The following is a 22,619-nucleotide window of genomic DNA, read 5'->3' as shown; positions in this document are numbered from 1 at the left end:
TCCTGTTTTACCTTAGGCGTGCGTTCATGTACGTTTAACACACGCATTGCATTAACTGTCGATATCCGCACATCCGATGATATTTGATTAAAGAGTGAAATAGCGTTTTCTAACTCTTAGGTTGTATTCACTTTTTGATTTTTTTTTGTAACGATCACAGACTTCTTCGCGCTCTTGTTTTCAGCGTCTTACATCTAATATTGTTTTCTCATTGCCGTAGACAAAAGCTTGCTGTGAGGTGAGACTGACGGGTCGCAGAGGTTGAACTGCGATCAGTGTGTGATTCTGGCAACGTGGAAAAACCGACACAGTAGCAGAGGAAGAAGGCAACTAGTGGCAAAAAGAAGGCATTCCGAGGCAACCGAAAACTTCAGTACCCAAAGGTACATGGTATCGGCTGTGACGGGAGCCGCGGAGGGGCGGCGTTAGGATGGGCATGAAACCCACAGAATGACTAAAAACACTATCTACTTATGGTATCATGATGGCATAAGTAACTTTTGTAGTTGACAGTTACCTTGGATCAGCAGTGATGACGTGATTAAGGCGGATCTTGGTTTCTGCTTTAAAGGAACCGGGTTTGGTTCTCTCTGCAGCAAGCAGAAGTCCAAGCAGTGGATACGACAAAGTACTATGGAAATCGTATACGCACTGTTGACGTGGATTATAAGCCAAGCCCTGGCACTACCAGTCAATTACTCTCAAATCTCTATGAAGACAGGTATGTTTTCAATAGATATGATAATAAACGTACCTAAATATTGTACCTGGATTATATTAATCTTATGACAGTTCTCAAAATCATCACGGGTGTACAAGGTAATACATTGCTCTAATTGTAATAGTGGGGTGTGGCTAAGAACCACTTTTTATCTTCAGGTATTGGTCAGCCATATTCAAAGATAAAAAGAAATTATTGGTTAAGCCTGTTTTGGTCAGTCTGCTCGTATATGTTCCAAGTAACTTTATTCTACCAAAATGGTTTTATGCACATTTCATTTCTTAATGTGTCTCCACCCACTGAATTATACCGACACACACAGTCAGAGTAAAAACCCCAATAATGTTTCACATGTGCACTCAAAACCAACAGGAAAAGGGGAACAGTTAGTGTTTTGTTGCACTTAAATCTTTGTACATATTATGGCTTTTAAGCTTTACATTACTGTGACAATTAATACTAAGAGGTTTCAGTAGTTTAATTGGAGGTATGGGATATATTGAGACCTAGGGGTTTTATAAAAATTAAATTATATTTTTCATCAAATTTGTGATTTAATTAATTTATTTTCCAGAACAGTTATTTCGTCATTTAAATCATTACGAAATGGTTATCCCAAAACTTGTGGACCACAAAGGAAACTTAATCAGTTTTGATGTGACAAGCAAAGGAATTAGAACTAGGAAAAAACGAAGTGCTTTACACACTATTCCCAGCAATCAAAGTGCTTTCTCCAGTGCCAGTACTCACTCTGATGAATGTATTTACTACAAATTGACTGCATATGGATCAGAGTTTCATTTCAACTTAACTTTGAACAGAAAGTTAGTGTCAGGAGACTATACAGTGGAATATTGGAATAGACAGGGGGTGGAAAGGCGGGACCGGCACACTGAAGACTGTCACTTCCATGGCTCTGTTCTGAACTCCATACAGTCAAGAGTTGTGCTTAGTAACTGCAATGGCCTGGTAAGTCTTAAACTCAATTGCCATTGTTTTTGAGATATTTAGGGATAAACCATCAGTCAAATATATCAGAGTAAATAAAATGGTTTTGATTATTAACCATGATCCTTCCTGTTGACTGCCATGATCACCTGCGTAGTATCACCATTCCTTCCTTTAGAAATATACAATAACAATGATAACTATCACAAGCATTTCCTGAGGGATTTGTCAGGTGTTCACATTTTAAAGCTCTGTCAAATGTGGTCACTGGGGTTTTGAGGTCACTTTAGTACTGCTAAAAATTTTTTTGCTTACATTTTCATAAGGAAGAATTGCATGCTAAAAAGTCATAAAATGACTTTATCTATAACTAAATGGAATAATTTTCAAATTATTTACTTGAATTAAAAACAATAAAATGTTAGTTTCAATAGTGATAGACAAAGATTACCCATCAGCAGTAGAATAGGCACACTAAGGGTTCTTGTCAGTTCCCCCTCCCTACAATATTGCTATTCAGTTTGAATTAGGATTGTGTAGGGTTGTGTTAACCAAGGCACTGACGAATCCAGGAATTTACTTCAGAGGTTGGAAGGGCACAGAATGAGGAGGGTGAAGATTGATCATTTTTCCTTTTGTTTTTCCTCTGCATTATTAAGAAAATGTAAAGGGGAGGGGTGAAGCTGCTCCCTTGCCCCCTCCCCTTAGATCCTTGCTTGAAATATGTTTATTTCCAAATTTCATGAATGTGTAAAAGAATATTGTCTGTCACATTTTTATTTAGACTTTCCCAATCAAAGTTTTTGATGTGCATCTCAAAGAATAGAACATATACCTAACCTGGAAAATGTATTGCAACTGTAAAAAATGATTCTTGGTCAAATGATTACGGCAACATTATAGTTACTTTTCAACTAATTTTGTCTTGTTCATGAACCCAGCTTATTTCTTTTTTTATGCTGAATTAAAAAAGAAAAATTAGTACAAATTGAAGATAAGGGCTTTGCAAGTTGCAAAAGTATTATTTTTTAATGTTTCTCACATGAGCTCTTATCCATCTGAGGACAGAGATATCTTTGTACTTGCTGGTGCCAACGTGTGTATATTATTGCCCATGGCTTATCAGTGGGAATTCTTGGCTCTTGCGGGTGCCTGGAAAATGTGCTGTTGGCTTATTCTAGGAAAGGATGCTATCTAATAGAGTTAATGCAGGAAACAGACACCTGCTGAAATGTTCATTAATATTGATCGATGAAAATGGTTATTTCCTTGAAGTGAAAAAATGTTGGATTTTACGAGAAAGCACCCAGTGTTAACCACATAATTTGATGGTGCTGGTGATTTCCCCATATACCTGTTGGTAATACCTTGTAACAAGGTTTTCCTCTTGATCCAAGCTTACTTTGGCCATTTACCCTGCTGGTTTCCTATTTGCTCATGTTCTTGGCAGGAAATGCAGTTTGTTTTGTATTTTCTTTAGAAGGATGCAGGAAAATTCCAACAATTAAAGATATAAATGCCAGAGCAACCAGACTAAGTTTGCTGTTGTGTCTGCTATTACTGTACTTTTCTTTGGATCTAGACTCAGTTTCAGCCTGTCAGGTGACTTTGATTATTGTTTCACTAGGCTGAATAAACTGAGAGTACTTTTCAGATGTATTATTTAAATATAACATTTAGGCATAACTGTTTTTGAAAAGTAGTGTTCTCTCTGCTGATGGGTTGTTCAACTTATGCAGGCACAAGATGGTTATATTAGGTACATATGAGACATGGGAATCAATGAGTGAAAGTCACTTAAATGTGCTCAAAATGTGAATGTGACTTATATCAAAAATCCATTCTGAAAATGAACCACAAGTTAGACATGCCAAGTCAATCTTCTAATAGGCATGTAATTAGACAGCAATTGCCCTTTTTCATAGTCATTGTCATCGAGTTCATATCCATATAATTTTGCATGCATGCTTATGGTCATGGTTACAACTTTCATGCTCCAAATGTTATGTATTGTACTATTATATTGAAGATGTAGGAAAATACTATATCTAAGGTGAAATAGCAGGAAAACCTGAAATAAAATATCTTTGAATAAATTTAAAAAGAGTCATGAAGACAAGCAGAAATAAAGGAGTAACATAATTCATTGTGAAAAAAAGACAAAATAAAATAAGAAAAGAAAAGAGGAAAAGGGCCAAGTAAATCTGTCAGTTTAGCACTCAAAATTGATTGCACAACTGCTGAATGTTCTTAATCTGGTAATAGTAATGATATCAAATCAAACACTTAAAACCAGAAGCCTGTTTTCTGCCAGTTGGCTGAAACTTCATTTTTTACCATATGGGGTTCACTTGGCAAATAGTAAGGGCAGACATAAAAACAGTGAGTGATACGAAATGAAGTGTATCAAACTTCATGTACTTTATGACAAATGACTTTGAAACAAGTTGCAGAGTAAAGGGTGAACTATGCCTTGATCAGCAATAATACAGATTCAAGCCTATATTTCTAGAACAGAAAAGAGTGATTGCATAAAAGCATGGTTTTATTTCGGGCAGTTATTGAATCTTTTTAGTATTTTTTCAGTACTTTGTTCGATTGGGTTGTAATGTCAGAGAAGCAAATGTAAAACATTTACAAACAATCATACAGACAATTAATTATTTTGGAAAATTTTGTTAAATGTTTTAAAGAGGCATTTAAAATCTTTAAAAGTTACTGGCAATATTATGAGTATTTCTGACACGTGTGCATCAGACTTGTCATTGCCATGGTAACCAAACACATTCATCTGATTTCTTAAAAAATCAAACCCACTAAATTTTGACATATAACTCCATTTATCTAAAGTGATATGCAGTAACCATATGGCACATTTAAATGATATAATGGCTATCAATAAAATCTACATTAAAAATTTACTTCTATGCCTTATACATCAAAGGTTTGTTATTTTTCAGCATGGATTATTTTCTACGCAAGATGAACATTATTATGTGGAGCCATTGTGGAATCATACTAATTCAATAGAAACACAGGGACATCCTCATATTGTTTATCAACAATCAGCATTAAAACATAAACCTGGTCATAGTTCCTCAAGTAGTCATTGTGGAGTCAAAGGTAGGTAAATAAGGATACTTTCAGCAAACATTGAATTCAATCCTGCAGTAGAAGTTTTTAAAAGGATTAAATGCTTTTAAGTGGGTGGGAAACAATTGCAACATAGCAAAATGAAATAAGTCTTGACTTCTGGCTAGTATTTGGCTAATAAGACAAAATATTAGAAGAGACAGTACAGACAATTCAGAGGAGAATTTGTTTGGAAAAGAAATACACTTAAGAGTTAAGTATTAAATGGGAGGTAAATTCTCTGTTTCATTAAGGGCTGTGAGGTAAATTCTCGGTTTCATTAAGGGTTGTGCTTTGAAGTTTTTTCAGTCAGTTGAATCATAAGTTTGAAGGTTATCAATGAAACCTGAATCCTGTTTTAACAAACTGTACAACTGGCAATGAAATTCTTCTAATAGTTTAAAATAATATGCCCACTGAAGTATTAGTATAACATTCTTATAAGTAAATTACCACACACTTAACTTCCAAAATTAATTAAGTACAAAAAGGCGCCTGAAAAAGTTTGAGTTCTGTGGTAGTGCTTGCAACTGGATGTAGTAACTGAAAGCTGTGGATGCAGTTGATTTCAAAACTGTCAAAATGTTTTTCTTTTGACAGTAACCTGTAGACTCATATACCAAACACTGAAAGGAACTCCCACTTCTTTATCATTGGCTCAGTCACCTGTTGTGAATATCTTGCTTTAGCCATGTGTACATTACCATGGGAATAATGGTTCATTTACTAAAACAATCTGATGGATGATTACCTAGAAAAATACAACATAAACGAAGAATGTTATTTTGATAACTGAGCTCTCTGTTTAGCTGTCTTTTTCCCAGACTCCATGGAATACCTTGATCATAGTGATACATGTGAAAATGGTACCAAAAGTTTTGTTTTCATTTACCTGGATTGTATAAAGGGCAGACACAATCTGCACTGAAAATCAATAAAACATGCTCTGTTTGAAACCACCCATCAGGCCCGTCGTTCCACAAATCCAATACACACTTGATTTTTATTAGTTCATCTTTTAGCAAAATATATTTTTCCTCAGAGACCAGATTTGCATTGGATTTACTTGAATGGAAATAAGTGCACTTACCTATGTGAAAGTGAAATTGGTTGTTAATTATAATTTCACTAAAATCCTTTTTCATATCAGTGGATGTCGAAAGATTTTCACAATACAGAAGGGAAAAAAAAAACTTCAAGGTGTTATATCATTGTGAAAAAGAAAAAAACTCTGATCTGAAATACTAATAATGACATCATGTTTTTTTTCCAGATCATCAGGATTCTCATCTGCATTCTCATGAATCTCATTCCAATCACATACACAATGCCATCACACCCCTCTGGGCCCAAGGCCTGCAGCTCAAGCCTCATCACTATGGATACCACAATAAAGACAACTGGAAATCACGCAGGCGGCGATCTGTCAGCAGAGAGCGACATGTAGAAACTTTGGTGGTTGTTGATAAAATGATGGTTGGATTCCATGGGCAGCAAGAGATTGAGCCATATGTTTTAACCATAATGAATATTGTAAGTAGAGCAAGAGCAGTGATTGACCCATAAATTTTTATAAAGCACTCAAAGTTGTTAAATATGCAGTTAATTGATATTTAAAGAAAAAACATTTTTGAGGTACACTCAACTTTCAACATTCTTATTTGTGACACCAGATATTTGTCTTTTTTTTTACATCATTCCAATTCACACCTTAGACTTCCTCAATAAGCTGAGATCATCTTCAGGCCTCATACTTGCCATTTACTAACATTACCTGCAGATCTTTTAGCACTAATACCCATATTAACCACTCAACCCACGAATTAACCAACACACTGAAAAAGTAACCACTACCATAGCAATACCAAACACCAAGTTTCAGTTGCATTTCTGGTTGTTTACATATGGGTACTTTTATCAATCCAGGACTATTTTCAATATGGCAGAATATGCGAGAAACAGCATGTTAGAGCTTTTGAAGATTTGTAGTTGCAGAAAAGTTATATTTTCTCATCTTTTTTCGTCATTGATGTAAGAGAATGGATTTTTTATGTCCATACCAATGCCCAAAACGAACGTACTGCTATATAAAAAGTCTCAAAACAAACCAAACTAATATAGTAGTATTTTCTACTATCTATACCATGTATTAATGCAGCAGCAATGCGTTCTTGACAGTCTTCAGCTCATATGGAATGTACCAAACAGGTAGATAAGCAGATGAATGATAGTGCTAGGAATTGCTATGGAAGTGGTAAATACTTTTATGGTGTGTTGATTAATCGTGAATCATGTGATTAATATGGGTGGTAGTGCTGAAAGATCTGTGGTTCGTGTTTGTATTATTGAGGATAATGTCTAATGAAATTTTTGTTGGGATGACAAAGGAAATTACTCTGAGGAATTTTGAAAAACTACCTTTTATTGGTACAACATGCTCTCTTTGAGTGCATGCAAGGGGAATGCTGCAATTCAATCAATTAGATTTGTAACAATTTTGTTTCAAGCACTTTTGTACTGAATGCATCCCTTAGGAATGAAATTGTATATACCAAAAATGTGAACAGAGAACAAAAAGGTGCACCATAATAGATTACGATTAGCAAATTGTTTACGAAGAAACCCGAGCATTGACAGAAATGTGTTCCCTAAAGTGTGTATTACGTGCTGTACTGTGGTGAAACAGTGGGTTGGAAGAGGTATATGTAAAAGTTCAGGTAAGGTACTACAGGGGGAAAGTAATGGGACTGCTGTTTCCTGCTCTTCAGGTGAGATGGGATGTTACGCACTTCTGTGAAGTGCTTGTATACATTGGATAATCAACTTGATATCTGTTTGACTGATATGCTAGCATCTTGTCCCTGTTTGCCTTAAACTTTTGCATTTTACCACATGGCCAGCAGTAGTACAAGTGCCAAACTTTGCAGTCATTACTGCTCTTTGATAACAGAGAAAAAAAACATCTTCAACCTGTCCTGATTTGAACCCCTGTGATCCAGTCAATTTAATTAGATTTAAAGTGTAATGTTATATAAACAGTCTGGGCAGGTCTGAACAGCTTAACTCAATAGAAAAAGCTGACACAGAATGAATGACTTACCAGCTAAATTGTATTCACACTAAATTTACGCTAGTCAATGGTTTCTTCCGGGAAGATACCGGGCATTACCTCAGTATGCATTCCCAGCCAAGCTTGTTCTAATCTTATACCCCTTTTTACTGGTTTTCTTACATGCCTCTTTGTTATTTTACTTTAGCAATGGAATCCATCTGTAAAAATAATTCATGCATATTTTATTCTTTGTGTGGCTCACTATAAGAGACTAAATTCCACTTGAACTTGTACTTTAAAAATGTTTTATACAGTAGGCAGATAGGAAGATATAAATTTCAATTGAAATATTTATTGCTTTATGTCATTTTGTGCTTTTTTATATGAATTATATGAGCAGCTTTTTCATACAGTTTGAATGAATTCTAACACAAAAGCAAAATATATATCTATGTTCTTGTCTATAGATTACAAGTAACATACAAATAGGTCTTAATTGCTTCCCCCTGCACAAAACATCAGCTACTTTCTCCCATGTTATTTTTTAAAAATAAAATTGACATAATTTTTCTTGGATCAATCTATGGTAATAGTAAGATTTGTTATTTTATTTCATTGAGGTCAGGTTGCCAAACTTTACCATGATGCTTCTGTAGGGAATGCAATCAATGTCATTGTCACCAGACTGGTCCTGCTTAGTGAAGATCAGGTAAGTCTACACACACACACACACAGACACAGACACAGACTGGGATAGAGCAGGGAATTATCCGATATAATTCCCTGGAGTGTGTATTCTAAACTTGTACTTTAAAAATGCTGTACATGGAATTATCCGATATAATTCCCTGGATAGAGCAAGCTACAGTCCCCCACAGTATAAATTTTGATTTTTTTATCTTAATTGAAGTAGATTTTTACACATCTTGTAGACCATTTTAACCAATATTGTATTGTGCGTAGAAGTAGCTTCTTTCTTGTCTAGTTATAACCAACACCATTTTCATAGAAAGTCCAGTTGCACATATAACAACACAAACATAGGCATGTGATATCAAAATGCAGAGAATGTTTCTTTTTCTCACCCTTTTGGCAAGAAATTGAGCAGTACATTCTGCATGCTCTCAGCAACTGACAGTCTTGAAACTTTTACAATGTTGCATCTCAGGTTGCTACAACAAAGTCGCCCAGACAGACAGAATGGTATTTTGGATGTCTGTAAAATTAAATATCAATAATGGCTACTTAAATTATGTAACACTTATCCTGAAATTTCAAAGTGCATTCAATTTGTGAAATGTCATAATTTTGAATGTTTCCACCACCTTATTTGTAGTGAATAGACAGTTTGGAGTCTTTGTCAATCAGTGGAATTACAGAATGTCTGAACAAAGTTCTACTTGCTTTGAAATAAAAAGAAAGATACCCAAAGACTGAAATTTGCCTGAAGAACACATTCATGCAACACTTCTTTGCTCTACTTGTGTACCTACAGAATACCTAAGCTTAGTAACAGGTGAAAATAAGTCATGTTGGCTTAAAAGCATGGAACATGTAAAACATTTGTAAGCCTTCATGCACACACATACACACACGTGCAAGGGCAAAGAAGACAACACTCTCATATTTTCTTTAATTTCAGCCCAATCTTGAGATCAACCACCATGCAGACAAATCTTTGGACAGTTTCTGTAAATGGCAAAAGGCCATTAATCCAAAGTCTCATGAGCAGGGGATAGCACATCATGATAATGCTGTACTCATTACAAGGTAAATGGAATCCAGTCTATCCATTCTAACTGCCCCACATACCGGTATATTGTAGTTCCCATCAGGTCAGTCATAATGTGAAATTAATAATTATGTGTACTGTATTAAAAAAACAATAAAATAAAATGAGAGTTGAAAAATTAAAAACTACCTGCTGTACATGGCATTTGCTGTATTAATTAGTTCAGGAAAAATACAGTTTACCCCAGAAGAATCTGTTAAGTAAGTTTTCCGTGGGAAACCCTGAGTCACAGGGCACCTTCATAATCTATTTAGCTTTGGAATTTCATCCAACACTCACTGTATAAATTTTATGTCTAAAGAAATCAGACTTATTACACCTTGGGGGTTGCAATCAGGTGTCTCTTTCCTGAAAATGGGCCAATTTTATAACGCAATGAAAACATGTCTTGAATACAGTACACTTTTTGATAACAATTTTCTATAAATTTTCCACTGACAGAAATCGAATACATATATGTATAAGAAACATAATCAGTAGTAGTTTCTAAATTGTCTGCCATAGATTAAGAAATCCATAAATCTTACCACTTGCTGTGTCACTATTACATTGTTATAGTTAGGGAATAGGTATTTTCTCCATTACCTAGCAGACTTTATGGTCTGTTAGGCCAGTCACAACAAGAGGCAGAGAATTCAATTGTTCAGTACTAAGTTGACTCAGTGCTATCTCATAAGCTAAGGGATTAATTTCTGATATCAAAATGTGATGACAAGCCCCATAATGTTGAACAGCTTCTATACTGACATGTTAATTACAGCAGTTGAATGATGGCAATTGCAGTTTAAGTGAGTGCAGTGGATGGCAGAAGTGTTTAAGGGGTTAGGAAAGGTTGAAACTAAACACTTCTTGACAGCTTAGCCATTACTTCTTGCATTCTTTTTCTCAGAGGCTGCTGATTTGAAGGGAAACTAAAACTGGGAGATATGCTGATTTTCATATACCAGTATATTAATATTTTTTACGTAACAGACTGGAAATTTGAACCTATGAAAAATAACCCTTTTGAAACTCTTGACAAAGTCAGGGAAGATAAATGAATACTACTTGTCAGTTAATTTGTTGCTTCTTACATTTCATTTTAAAATGCTGTAATGTTTGATAAGTAGGAGATATTTATATATATAACTTTTTTTTACAGATTTGACATCTGTACATATAAAAACCAGCCCTGTGGTACGTTAGGTGAGTGATATCCTCTTTTGACTCATGACTACATGATTTCCATTGACCAAAGGTAGCCTGTGCTTCATCAAAAACAATTGGTTACACAGGCAAATTGAAGGTTAAGCATTGCCAAATGCCTGCTGTTTAGATAAATATACAATTTTTTTTCATCTCTTAACCTCAGACCAATCTCTGGTTATTTTTTGTTTATTCTATTGCACACGGACCACCAAAGTTACATCTGTGGCGAGTTAGTCCCTGGGAGACAGTGTTAATATGAATACTAACTGTTCCTCTCTGTCAGTTTTATAGTGTTAGGGAGAAAAAATAAGTACTTTACAACAGGGACAGGTGAAGAAAAGTTGCATTTACAAGATAATAATATAGCCAATGACAACAAAATTCCTAACAGCAAAATTTCTCATACATTTCAATTAACTCCCTTCATACTCCAATTAACTCCCTCAAGTATTTAAAAAGCATTTCCCTTCATTGCATATATTCTGATTTTTTAAATGTTATGGGAACTGTTTATTCACCACTTTCAAGCATTAGAAGAAACATGACGGCATATAGCACTTGATGGCAAAGCCACCTGCTGCAACTTACTATAGAAAGAAGTAGAAATTCCAAATAAGCCCTCTACTGTCATGTTAAGTGTAGTATCATGTAGCTGATAACCTAAAGCTGTTTTGTTCTTCGTATATCCAACAATTTAGTTAAAGGAGGATTTAGCTGCAAAAATATTTTGAAGAGGTGTTAGTAGTGATTTGAAAGGGCACTAAAATAAATACCTTGGATTTCTAAATGGTTCTTTAATTTTGATAAGTTAAACATGTTGGTAAGACTGAGTGAAGTTTACTTGCCATTTGTTACATTTTTCGTTCATTCCAATAATCCATTCCTGTGTGTGCATACAGCTCACTGAGTTTGTACACAGTACAGTTCAAAAATAAATTCAGGAATTTCTTTTGATCTTTTAAAAAACTATCCTTCTTTTTTAAATTTAAAACTCAGCAATTTTAGCATGTAATGTTTTTTTATAGGGACTGAGAAGAAGTGCAAACCAAAAAAGTTAGAATCCAAATTTAGTGTGTATCATAATATAATATTTAAGGTGTGAGAACTTGGCAAAATATTAAAGCTAACTAGAGGATCAGAGAGGCGATACCGCCTCCGAATATTGTACCACCAGCTGGAGCAAGCGCATTCGTATAGACCCCCACATACACAAAATAAGGGGTGCAGCCACCAGTCTTGTGCTTGACAAGCTGTAAAAATGCAATCAACAAGAATTTTCAAAATATGCAAAAAATATATATAACTAAAAATGGTGCAATCAAAGTTAAGTTCATTGTAAGGTAGGTCAAAGGTCAATTTCAAGGTCACAGTAAATTGCCAGTATATGACTTCCTATCCAACTTCAATAGTAACTATGGACCTATCTCTGCCAGTTTTGGAGATAAAAGGGAAGCAAAATTTGCAAAGTTCAGTTCATGGTGAAAAGTAGGTCAAAGGTCAATTTCAAGGTCACAGTAAGATTGCCAGTATATGACTTCCTATTCAACTTCAATAGTAACTATGGACCTATCTCTGCCAGTTTTGGAGATAAAAGGGAAGCAAAATTTGCAAAGTTCAGTTCATGGTGAAAAGAAGGTCAAAGGTCAATTTCAAGGTCACAGTAAAATTGCCAGTATATGACTTCCTATGCAAGTTCAATAGTAACTATGGACCTATCTCTGCCAGTTTTGGAGATAAAAGGGAAGCAAATTTTGCAAAGTTCAGTTCAAGGTGAAAAGTAGGTCAAAGGTCAATGTCAAGGTCACAGTAAGATTGCCAGTATATGACTTCCTATTCAACTTCAATAGTAACTATGGACCTATCTCTGCCAGTTTTGGAGATATAAGGGACTAAATGTTATAATTTTGGAGTTACCATAATGTGCCATAAATTTCCTACAGAAAAAATTAATTAAAATAAAGAAAAGGTCATTTTGGTCAAAGTTCTTGAAATGGGAGGTTCTCTGAAGTTGCAGAAGTTTAAATTTGATAAAATAATGTCATTTTTGACCACAAGTTGTCTGCTTTGCCAAGCATTATGTTTTATTTTTCCGGAGTTCAAAATTTATTATCCATTACCGTACTGCACATTTTTACGGAAGCCGACTGGTGCCATATGTTGAAAAAAAAAATTATCTCGAAATTTCGAGATAGCATTTTTTTTGTTCAAATTTCAAAATACTATCTCGAAATTTCGAGATAAATTTTTTTGCTCAAATATCAAAATGCTATCTCGAAATTTCGAGATAATTTTTTTTTTGTTCAAATTTCAAAATAGTATCTCGAAATTTCGAGATAATTTTTTTTCTACATATGGCACCAGTCGGCTTCCGTACATTTTCCTTTCCCCACCAATATGTACTTTCTGATACAGCGTAACTCGAAAACCGTATGGAATACAAAAAAACTGAGACCACCTCCAGTGTTGGGCTTTACATGCTCTACAAAATGCAAAAAAGAATGGGTCTCTAGCATTAACGGTTCCCGAATTAGAGACAGTTTTCAGTTTCGGTATCTTATGGCCGCTACTCCTGTGAAAATGCACCGATTGACCCCAAATTCACGCAGATGAAAGATGACCTGAAGGGTAACACTTTCCAATAATATTATTGGTTAAGTCTGTGTGGCGTCTGAATAACAGGGCAAAAAATTTTTTTTTTTGTAAAAAATTTCATTTTTTTGAAAATTTTGACCCATTTGACCTTGAAGTAAAGGTCAAAGGTCAAATCCGAGGGTATATTTGAAATCTACACATATGACTTTTGGAAAGCCGTCTATAGAAATTTTTCCCGTAACTCCTTCTGTAGGGTAGATAATTAGCATTTAATTTTGCCATTTTTAGACAAGGGTGCATTGCAATGAGTGCCACACCCAGACCCCAATACCGACAAAGCCCAAATTTTACGTGGAACGAGTTGAGATTATAGGTGACCTAAATCCATGAGATGGGTACGGGGGCCCTTACCGTCTAGGAGGAGAAGCGGTAACGGTAACATGGCGGCGGAGCCGGCGAACGGACCGGACGGGACCGAAACCATGTGTACCGCCAGCGCTAACGCTGGTGGTAAATTTTTTTGTTCAAATTTCAAAATAGTATCTCGAAATTTCGAGATAATTTTTTTTTCTACATATGGCACCAGTGGGCTTCCGTACATTTTCCTTTCACCACCAATATGTACTTTTTGATACAGCGTAACTCGAAAACCGTATGGAATACAAAAAAACCGAGACCACCTTCAGTGTTGGGCTTTACATGCTCTACAAAATGCAAAAAAGAATGGGTCTCTAGCATTAACGGTTCCCGAATTAGAGACAGTTTTCAGTTTCGGTATCTTATGGCCGCTACTCCTGTGAAAATGCACCGATTGACCCCAAATTCACGGAGATGAAAGATGACCTGAAGGGTAACACTTTCCAATAATATTATTGGTTAAGTCTGTGTGGTGTCTGAATAACAGGGCAAAAAATTTTTTTTTCGTAAAAAATTTCATTTTTTTGAAAATTTTGGCCCATTTGACCTTGAAGTAAAGGTCAAAGGTCAAATCCGAGGGTATATTTGAAATCTACACATATGACTTTTGGAAAGCCGTCTGTAGAAATTTTTCCCGTAACTCCTTCCGTAGGGTAGATAATTAGCATTTAATTTTGCCATTTTTGGACAAGGGTGCATTGCAATGAGTGCCACACCCAGACCCCAATACCGACAAAGCCCAAATTTTACGTGGAACGAGTTGAGATTATAGGTGACCTAAATCCATGAGATGGGTATGGGGGGCCTTACCGTCTAGGAGGAGAAGCGGTAACGGTAGCCGTCCGGCGGAGCCGGCGGAGCCGGCGGAACGATCCGGACGAGACCGAAACCATGTGTACCGCCAGCGCTAACGCTGGTGGTACAATAAATATAGCTATAATGTCTGCATGTCGTGTCCTTCTGTCCATCTATATATCTGTCTATCTGCTTTCAACATTGATAAATAAATAAATAAATAAATATTAATTTATTTACCACCCTTTCTATTTTTAGCATAAAAGACATGACCTTGTATAGCAAAAATTATTTTTTATTCTGGAAGTGTCATCAATTACCCCTTAATCACCAAGGTGTATCCTATTTAAATTGTTGAGAAAAATATCTGAAAATCAAGTTATGAATTTCTTTTAAACTATTATCATTTAAATTCACCAGTCTCCATGTACATTACAAAAGAGACTCAAAAATTGGAAATTTATAACTCAGAAATGGTTTCATCACCATTCTTTTTATTGCAGGATTAGCCCCTGTTGCTGGCATGTGTGAACTGGACAGAAGTTGCAGTATTAATGAAGACATAGGACTTGCATCTGCTTTTACAATAGCCCATGAAATGGGACACAAGTAATTCGGTCATTGACCATTGGTTACTTTAAATGTAGATTTATATAGTATATCCTTAAAATGCCACCTAAAATAGTAATACATATTATAACATGACTTAAATTTAATATAGTTTACTTTTCCTTTCTTCTCCTTCTTCCACAGTTACATTCCATTTCAACATAAATTTCTAGTTTTGGTATGCAACATGATGGTGCTGGTAACCCGTGTGGCACAAAGGGGCATGAACCAGCCAAGATTATGGCTGCACAACTTACACGAGAGGTGGACCCTTTCTCCTGGTCAAGCTGTAGCAGAAAATATATCACAGGATTCCTTGAGTAAGTTCAAAAATTCTTTGATTGGTATGATGATTTATATGTGATAATAATATGATTTAAATGATATGATACTAATGCAATAATTGCAGTCATTTGGGATATGAGCCATAAATAGAGAACATTTCACACTGTAATTTATTATGTACTAGGATCAAATTGAACATAAATAAATACATAAATCTGGTTGATTATTTTTCTTGATTAAAATCCTTTACCTATTCTCTCACCTCCACTGCCCCTTTCACATAGTTCAGGTCGAGGAGCATGCCTGGAAAATGTACCAAAGGAACGTGATTTTGTGTTTCCAACAGAGCTCCCAGGTCAGAAAGTAGATGCAGATGAGCAGTGCAAACTACAGTATGGACCTAAGTCTAGACAGTGCAAAGTCGGGGTAATGATTCTTTAAATCAGAGGCAATGCCTTATGTAGTACATCACAACTTAATGATTAACAGCAAAATACTGATTGCCAGCTTCATATATTTTGGGGATATTCAACACATTTTCCAATAGGATTTGCAGGGTTTTCTGGTAATCATTCACATGATACACAATGGGTCTAAAACCTTGGAAAATAAAAATGTTGATATTTTTAACATATTTGCAAACCTAATATTTATGTAACCATGTAATTTTTCTTACTTTTTCATTGATTGGATGATTGCACCCTTTGCTTTCTCCCTAGGAAGTGTGTAGAGAACTATGGTGCACCAACCAGAATGAGCGCTGTGTCACGAATAGCATACCAGCTGTGGAGGGTACTGCCTGTGTCACGTGGCGGGTAAAGAAAGGGGTGAGAATTCTTCATTAACTGATTATTTATTAAACTTGGTTTAAAATAATTTACCATATCTTACAGTAGCGAATGTAGGGTTTGCTTTCACAGACGTTAATGGACAGAAAACAATTTTTGTATATGGGAGCCAACTTGAGTTCATAGTACCACAGATTGCTTCATGAGAAACGCTTCTGTCATGATTTGATAAATTTAATAAATACTGGATAAAAATAACCCATCAAAACATACTAATATGGTCCTAATAGAATATTTTGTATTATATCCTCAGTGGTGTTACCAGGGGCGGTGTGTGGTTCAGGGCTCTATGCCAGAGGCTGTATCTGGGGGCTGGGGGACTTGGTCAGAGTGGGGGTCCTGTTCACGTACATGTGGAGGAGGAGTAGAGTCTAGTAACAGACACTGTGATAACCCAAGGTGAGGCTTGTGCCTTCATCTAGGCCTGCTTCAGTTATCTTTCAAATCCTTTTTAAATTTATTGTTCTTTTGTCAATTTTCCTTTAACAACACATTTTTTTAGACTTTATAATTATTATATGATACAAATAAAAATCATTCAAATAACCTACAAGACTAAGTCTTGTCAGCTCTTTCAAATAAAATGTAAGAACCATTAGAAAAAAGAAATTGATTATACAGATCAAATGATGACATGGTAAAGTAATGTTTTCTGCAAAGTATTTCACAATTTGATACTTTTTTCTCATGGACCCAGTCCTACTCATGGTGGCAAATACTGCATTGGGGAGAGAACAAGGTATAGATCGTGCAATATTCATGTAAGTAAAAAGAAAACATGAATGCAGCTATATATCATGGTGGATGTTAGATATTAAAGTTAAATGTTACAAAGTTTGATTTTGTAATTGTGCAGTGGTTCAACCAAAAACTAAATTTGTACTATTAGTGTAGAGTTGTGAATAGGAAGTATATAGACCATTGTAAACAGTATGTAGAAGATTTCTTTGATTGAATTTTTTTTTTAATTTATGGCACATTATATTTGTTTTTCCAGGATTGTCCTATCAACTCCACTGTATTCCGGGCTGTTCAGTGTACTAGTTTTAATGATGTACCTTTTCGAGGGGAAAAATATAAATGGAAACCTTATACTGGAGGTAAAATCAGCTAAAAGCTATAAATCCAATTTAAATAAGGGTCTACTCTGTGTAATGAAGGTTCTTAATGAAAAAAGTCCACCATTTTGAAAAAAGTGGAAAATTGCTCTAAAATCAGCAAAGTTTTTTTACCTCTCAAATCTGTCTGGGGTTCACTATGATGAAGGTCTGCTATTTTGAAGGCATAAAATTGGGTTTTCTGAAGGGTATCATATGATGAAGATTTGGTATTCCAAAAAAGTATTAAGACACACTCCTTCATTCTAATAACTAGGTCAATTTACCAAATTAAAAAATTGACCCATGACATAATGTTACTTGTGCCCAATAAGGCTGAACTTATCCATGTAGGGGAAAATGGATTGATTGACAACTCTGTTGAAATTCAAAATTCGGGTCCCATATTAACTTTCGTGTGTCCCTGGTTTTGGCACATGCTCAGTGCTTCAATTTGTGCTTCCTTTTCATCAAGGTCTCTCATCACTTGCCTTGTGGAAAATGGTGAAATTTGCAACACGGAGCATTGGTGCAACTAAGTGCCAGGAAATGAGTTTTATTATAGGTAACACCTACAGTGCATTCCTAGGTAGTTAAGTTTTGCTTCCACATTTAAAGATGGTGGCGTTTAGCCCCAGTTAAAAAAAATTTGAGTAGCATTTCCTACAGTTGCTAATGCTAATTTTCAGCCCTGTGTTATGTAATTTGCTAATTTCACGATCAATTTAATATTACATATAATAAAGTTATTTTTTTTAAGTCATTCTATCTTTGCCCTCTGTCAGACTGCATGTGTATCTTCCTCATAGCACACCTTTGTCATAACGAACCTTTGTCAAAGTGGACCTTTATCATAGTGAACCTTAATTATAGTGGACATTGCAGTTGGTCATAGTGGACCTTCGTCACAGCGAATCTTTGTCATAAAGAAGCCCTTGAAATGTTACATTAGTGCCAAATCAACCAACTTTTGTTTGTAGTTTAGTGTGAGTGCACTTTGTACCATTGTTACTTAGCAAGAGAGAATGAAATGCCCTTTTTATGTTTTTTTTCTTCTGGGTACCCCTAACCACAAATATATAAGACCCTAAGACCACAACCACATAAAAGTCACTTTAGCAGTTCCCATTCAACACTTTTGGACAGCCATAGATGGTTATATTTGAAAACAAAAACAAAACTTAACCACTGGCAACTCAACAGACTTATCAACTGTAAATTTACTGACAAGAACATTGTTTAATACATCTACCAGACACAGCATGAAGTTGGTTGACCTCCTTCATAAGCTTGCAGTTAATGGAAATGACATGTCTCAATATATCACCGACATCAAGAATGAATTGATATTGTGCCAAAAACAAGCCTTAATCATTTTTGAAAGGGGTTAACTCAGTACAGCATTATCTAGATATCTAAAGAATTTCTAAAGAAAATCTAAAGAATTTGCAGTAATGATAATAAACAATCAATTGTTTCTTTTTTCACTAACTATTAAGTGTACATGATCTTTAAAAACACCACATTTTCTCCTTTTTAAGTAAACATAATTCATGATACATAAGTCAATTTTTTCAGTCTCATTAGTGAACTTAGTTTGGGTAACACTTTTCTTAACTGGCCTAAAATAAGGACACATAACAATCTGTTCCAGGTCATGTGAACCCATGTGCTTTAAATTGCCTGGCTGATGGACATAACTTCTATACAGAAAGAGCACCCAAAGTTATTGATGGTACCAGATGTTACCCTGACTCCCTCAACATGTGTATCAATGGAGAGTGCAGGGTAAATCTAACTACTTTTATATTCATTAAACAAGCCTTTACAAAAGAGATGAAACTTAAATGATACACAGACATACCTCAGTATACTAGCTAACCAATTGTATCAATTTAAGTGGGCATATAAAGATGTTTAAATTTGCCTATGAAAAAATGTAAGTACTGAAAATGAAAATGTTTGCAAAATTGTATAGATTTTGCAAAGTATTTTTTGTCTTAATACAGCATGTTGGCTGTGATCACATCTTGGGCTCTGGGGCAATAGAAGACAAATGTCGAGTTTGTGGAGGTGATGGAACTACATGCAAAACCATTTCAAGTCTCTTTGATAAACCACTACAAAAAGGAAGTAAGTAACTAATAGGAGAGGTATTTTTTTTCAGCAGAAGTGGTTCCCATGCAATGGCATTATATTTTTTTCCGCAGGTTAAATACACTTTTAACTTTGATACCCAATTAAACTTTCCTAAAGAGGCAGGACCATTTGTCATACTTGAAAAAAATGTAACTGCTGACATGCTACAGATTTTATTGCTAATAATTTGTACAAGACATCTAAGCAGAGTATTGTACTTTGGTCTAAGTATTTGATGTTCTCTTAAATTAAAAAAGACAGTTGGTTTAAAGGTTTTATTCAATAGTAGAGCCAATATCAACTTTAATTTTAATGTTGTCCAAAAAAGACACGAGTTTCTGTTTAAAATACTAATATATTTTACCCAACAGAGAAAAACATTAAACTTGAATTATTTCCATATCTGAAATTGATGTCAAGTTATTGGAAAGTATACTTCAAATATAAAATCTGTATGTTTTAACAGGTTACCAAGAAGTTGTCACAATTCCAAAAGGTGCAGTCCACATTAATGTAACAGAAGACACCCTGTCAAGAAATTACCTAGGTAAATATTCTTCTATACTCTCTTCAATACCACTTTTCTTGCAGAATAAAAAAAATCTTGACTAACTGGTATCTGCTATTTGTTCTACATTTCAGCTTTGAGATCAGAGGTCAATGACACATATTACATCAATGGAGCCTGGACCATAGATTGGCCACGGAAGTTTGAGGTGGCTGGCACAGTGTTTCACTATGAAAGGGCACCTGATGCACCAGAGACACTGTGGGCACTGGGACCAATACAGGAACCACTTGTCATCATGGTACAGGATTGCAGAGTGATAGCTCAACCCAGTTCTGTGTTTACTTAATTATGTTAGTTTAAAATATTGAATCATATAAGTAATCAGAATACCCTGTATTGGTGTTAGTAGTAAATACTATTTCACACTGTCATTTCTTCTTTTATTAGGTCTTACTCCAAGAATCCAATCAAGGCATCCATTATGAGTACAATGTTCCAGTCAAACCAAGTAATGTATCAGAGGCTGAGTTTGTATGGGAGTACTCACCGTGGTCAGAATGCTCAGTGTCCTGTGCCAAAGGTAAATGCTGTTCCTCACTCCACTAATTAAAGCTAGTATTAAGAGAGATAAAATAAGATTTTTTCAATACAGATTTAATCATAAAGATTTTCACGGGTCTTAATGTTTTCTTTGAGAAAATGGTGATTGCTGCATGTAACATTAATCATTTTTTGAATTATCATATATGGTTGAAATAGCTTGTTACTGAACACATTGAAACATGATCAATAACATGTCTTTGATATGTTGTAGGTGTGAGTAAATCTAAGGCAGTTTGCCTCAGGAAAGGAGATAAGACAAAGGTTGACAACAGATTCTGTCCAAGATATCTGAAACCCAATGACAAACTAAAGTATTGCAATGAAGCACCATGTAAACCAGGGTAGGTCTATATATTTTAATGACAGGTTACTTGTAGATATTAACAAATGGGGCTTATAGTTATAATATATTATTTTTTTACTCATGTTAAATAAAAATAAAAAAGGTTTGCAAAGAAAACTAAATTCAGTCCTGCTGTTGCAAAACTCTTTCATGACTTTTCACTTTAAAACCAATGTCTTAAATCCACCTACCTGGCCAAAAGTGGACCTCTTCCAGCATGTCAAAGACATCAATTTAAATATTTCAGCTGGGTCATTGGTGACTGGTCAGACTGCAGCCGCACTTGTGGTGGTGGTCAGAAAACTCGGGTTGTCCAGTGTATGCAGAAGGTTGATCAAATAGAAGAAAAAAATCTTGAGGATTCCTGGTGCACCAAGCGGCGTCCCATTGCACAGATGAGCTGCAATGAAGACAAGTGTCCACCTGTCTGGGTGGCTGATGAGTGGTCAGAGGTCAGCAACAAAGATGGAAATTGGGAAAATAAAATATTTAGAAATGGCAAAGATTTTATAAGTCACATAGCCACTGTTAAATAACCTAACAATAACCATTACATTGTGCGTATAAGATCAGAATGATAATGAAAAAGAAAGAAACTTATTGCAATAATAAGGCATTGCTTTATATATAATTAGTAATGCTTTGTCAAGACATTAAAATCTACTTGTGGCCATTATTCCTCTATTATTATTATTTTATTATTATTATTTTCTTACACTTTTTCTACAGTGCACTCCCAAATGTGGCCCTGGTATCAGAACACGCAAAGTATATTGCACCAGCAGTGATGGTAGAACAAGGCTGAATGTGACAAGTTGTGACAGGGCACAAAGACCACCATTCAGGATGAGGTGCAATCTGGGAAGATGTCCTCCTCCAAGCTGGGTAACAGGCGAATGGGGAGAGGTGAGAACATAAACTGAGTGATGATTGTACCATTAAGGTTCTCCTCTCCATAAACTATGATTCATTTATAAATACATATGTAAATTTCTAATTTAATTTTTAAAATAGACAGCCAAACTTGTAAATACACCGAAATTTAACAAAAGAATCTATTTAAAACATTTTTATCTCCACATTATTGGCATTACACCTAACATGTGAATGAACTTCATAAATTGTTGATTTCTGCTCCTGCCTCCCCCCCCCCCCCTCCCCCCAACACACACACAAAATAAAAAAATTAATGAATAAATAAACATCTGTATGCATGCCATCCATTCATTACCCTCCTGGTTGGGCAGGAATTAAACTGTTTCCAGCATTTCAAATTTATACAAATGTTACATTTTCCCTAACTGAGAGACAGTTAAGAGATGACAAAATCAGTGTAAGTCCAGAAGTGACATTCTGTTTTCAGTGTTCTGCTGAGTGTGGCAAAGGACAACAAAGGCGCACTGTGGTATGCAAGACATATACAGGGCGTTCCAGTGATAAGTGCCATTTCAGAGATAAACCACATGATATACAGGAATGTGAAACACCCTGTAATGTGGCTCCACCAACAGGAGAAGGTAAATATAACTGGATCCCTTTATGTATAT

General features: G+C 35.3%; 1 protein-coding gene and 1 long non-coding RNA gene across 5 annotated transcripts in view; one reads left to right on the top strand and one right to left on the bottom strand.

Annotated features, from left to right (window-relative positions):
• Positions 1-22,619, top strand: part of LOC106173140 (A disintegrin and metalloproteinase with thrombospondin motifs 6) — a 32,021-nt gene that overhangs the window by 6,059 nt on the left and 3,343 nt on the right. For all 3 annotated transcript variants that reach the window (XM_086999526.1, XM_086999534.1, XM_086999531.1), the window contains 23 exons: positions 221-721; positions 1,296-1,690; positions 4,630-4,792; positions 6,075-6,334; positions 8,479-8,562; positions 9,496-9,623; positions 10,787-10,830; positions 15,141-15,246; positions 15,420-15,566; positions 15,816-15,957; positions 16,251-16,358; positions 16,633-16,778; positions 17,077-17,140; positions 17,377-17,479; positions 19,131-19,264; positions 19,486-19,609; positions 20,082-20,162; positions 20,258-20,424; positions 20,574-20,706; positions 20,941-21,070; positions 21,320-21,524; positions 21,802-21,978; positions 22,436-22,589. In XM_086999526.1, coding sequence (XP_086855652.1) covers positions 634-721; positions 1,296-1,690; positions 4,630-4,792; positions 6,075-6,334; positions 8,479-8,562; positions 9,496-9,623; positions 10,787-10,830; positions 15,141-15,246; positions 15,420-15,566; positions 15,816-15,957; positions 16,251-16,358; positions 16,633-16,778; positions 17,077-17,140; positions 17,377-17,479; positions 19,131-19,264; positions 19,486-19,609; positions 20,082-20,162; positions 20,258-20,424; positions 20,574-20,706; positions 20,941-21,070; positions 21,320-21,524; positions 21,802-21,978; positions 22,436-22,589 — 3,283 coding nt within the window. In that variant the 5' untranslated portion in view covers positions 221-633. The remainder of the gene's footprint in view (positions 1-220; positions 722-1,295; positions 1,691-4,629; positions 4,793-6,074; positions 6,335-8,478; positions 8,563-9,495; positions 9,624-10,786; positions 10,831-15,140; positions 15,247-15,419; positions 15,567-15,815; positions 15,958-16,250; positions 16,359-16,632; positions 16,779-17,076; positions 17,141-17,376; positions 17,480-19,130; positions 19,265-19,485; positions 19,610-20,081; positions 20,163-20,257; positions 20,425-20,573; positions 20,707-20,940; positions 21,071-21,319; positions 21,525-21,801; positions 21,979-22,435; positions 22,590-22,619) is intronic.
• LOC147764436 (uncharacterized) lies at positions 15,553-21,927 on the bottom strand. Of its 2 annotated transcripts, XR_015331772.1 has the most exons (4): positions 21,789-21,927; positions 21,264-21,507; positions 20,674-20,738; positions 15,553-15,834 (listed from the first exon to the last, which is right to left on the bottom strand). It is a non-coding gene; the product is annotated as an uncharacterized LOC147764436 (long non-coding RNA). The 2 variants fall into 2 exon arrangements; XR_015331771.1 differs by lacking the exon at positions 15,553-15,834 and having other exon boundaries at positions 20,626-20,738.

Source organism: Lingula anatina, chromosome 1 (genome assembly GCF_051362555.1).
Source record: "Lingula anatina isolate TDL-2025a chromosome 1, LinAna3.0, whole genome shotgun sequence".
NCBI classification, from domain to species: domain Eukaryota; kingdom Metazoa; phylum Brachiopoda; class Lingulata; order Lingulida; family Lingulidae; genus Lingula; species Lingula anatina.
Note: the sequence above shows the minus strand (reverse complement) of the source record. Positions and strands in the feature narration are given on the sequence as shown.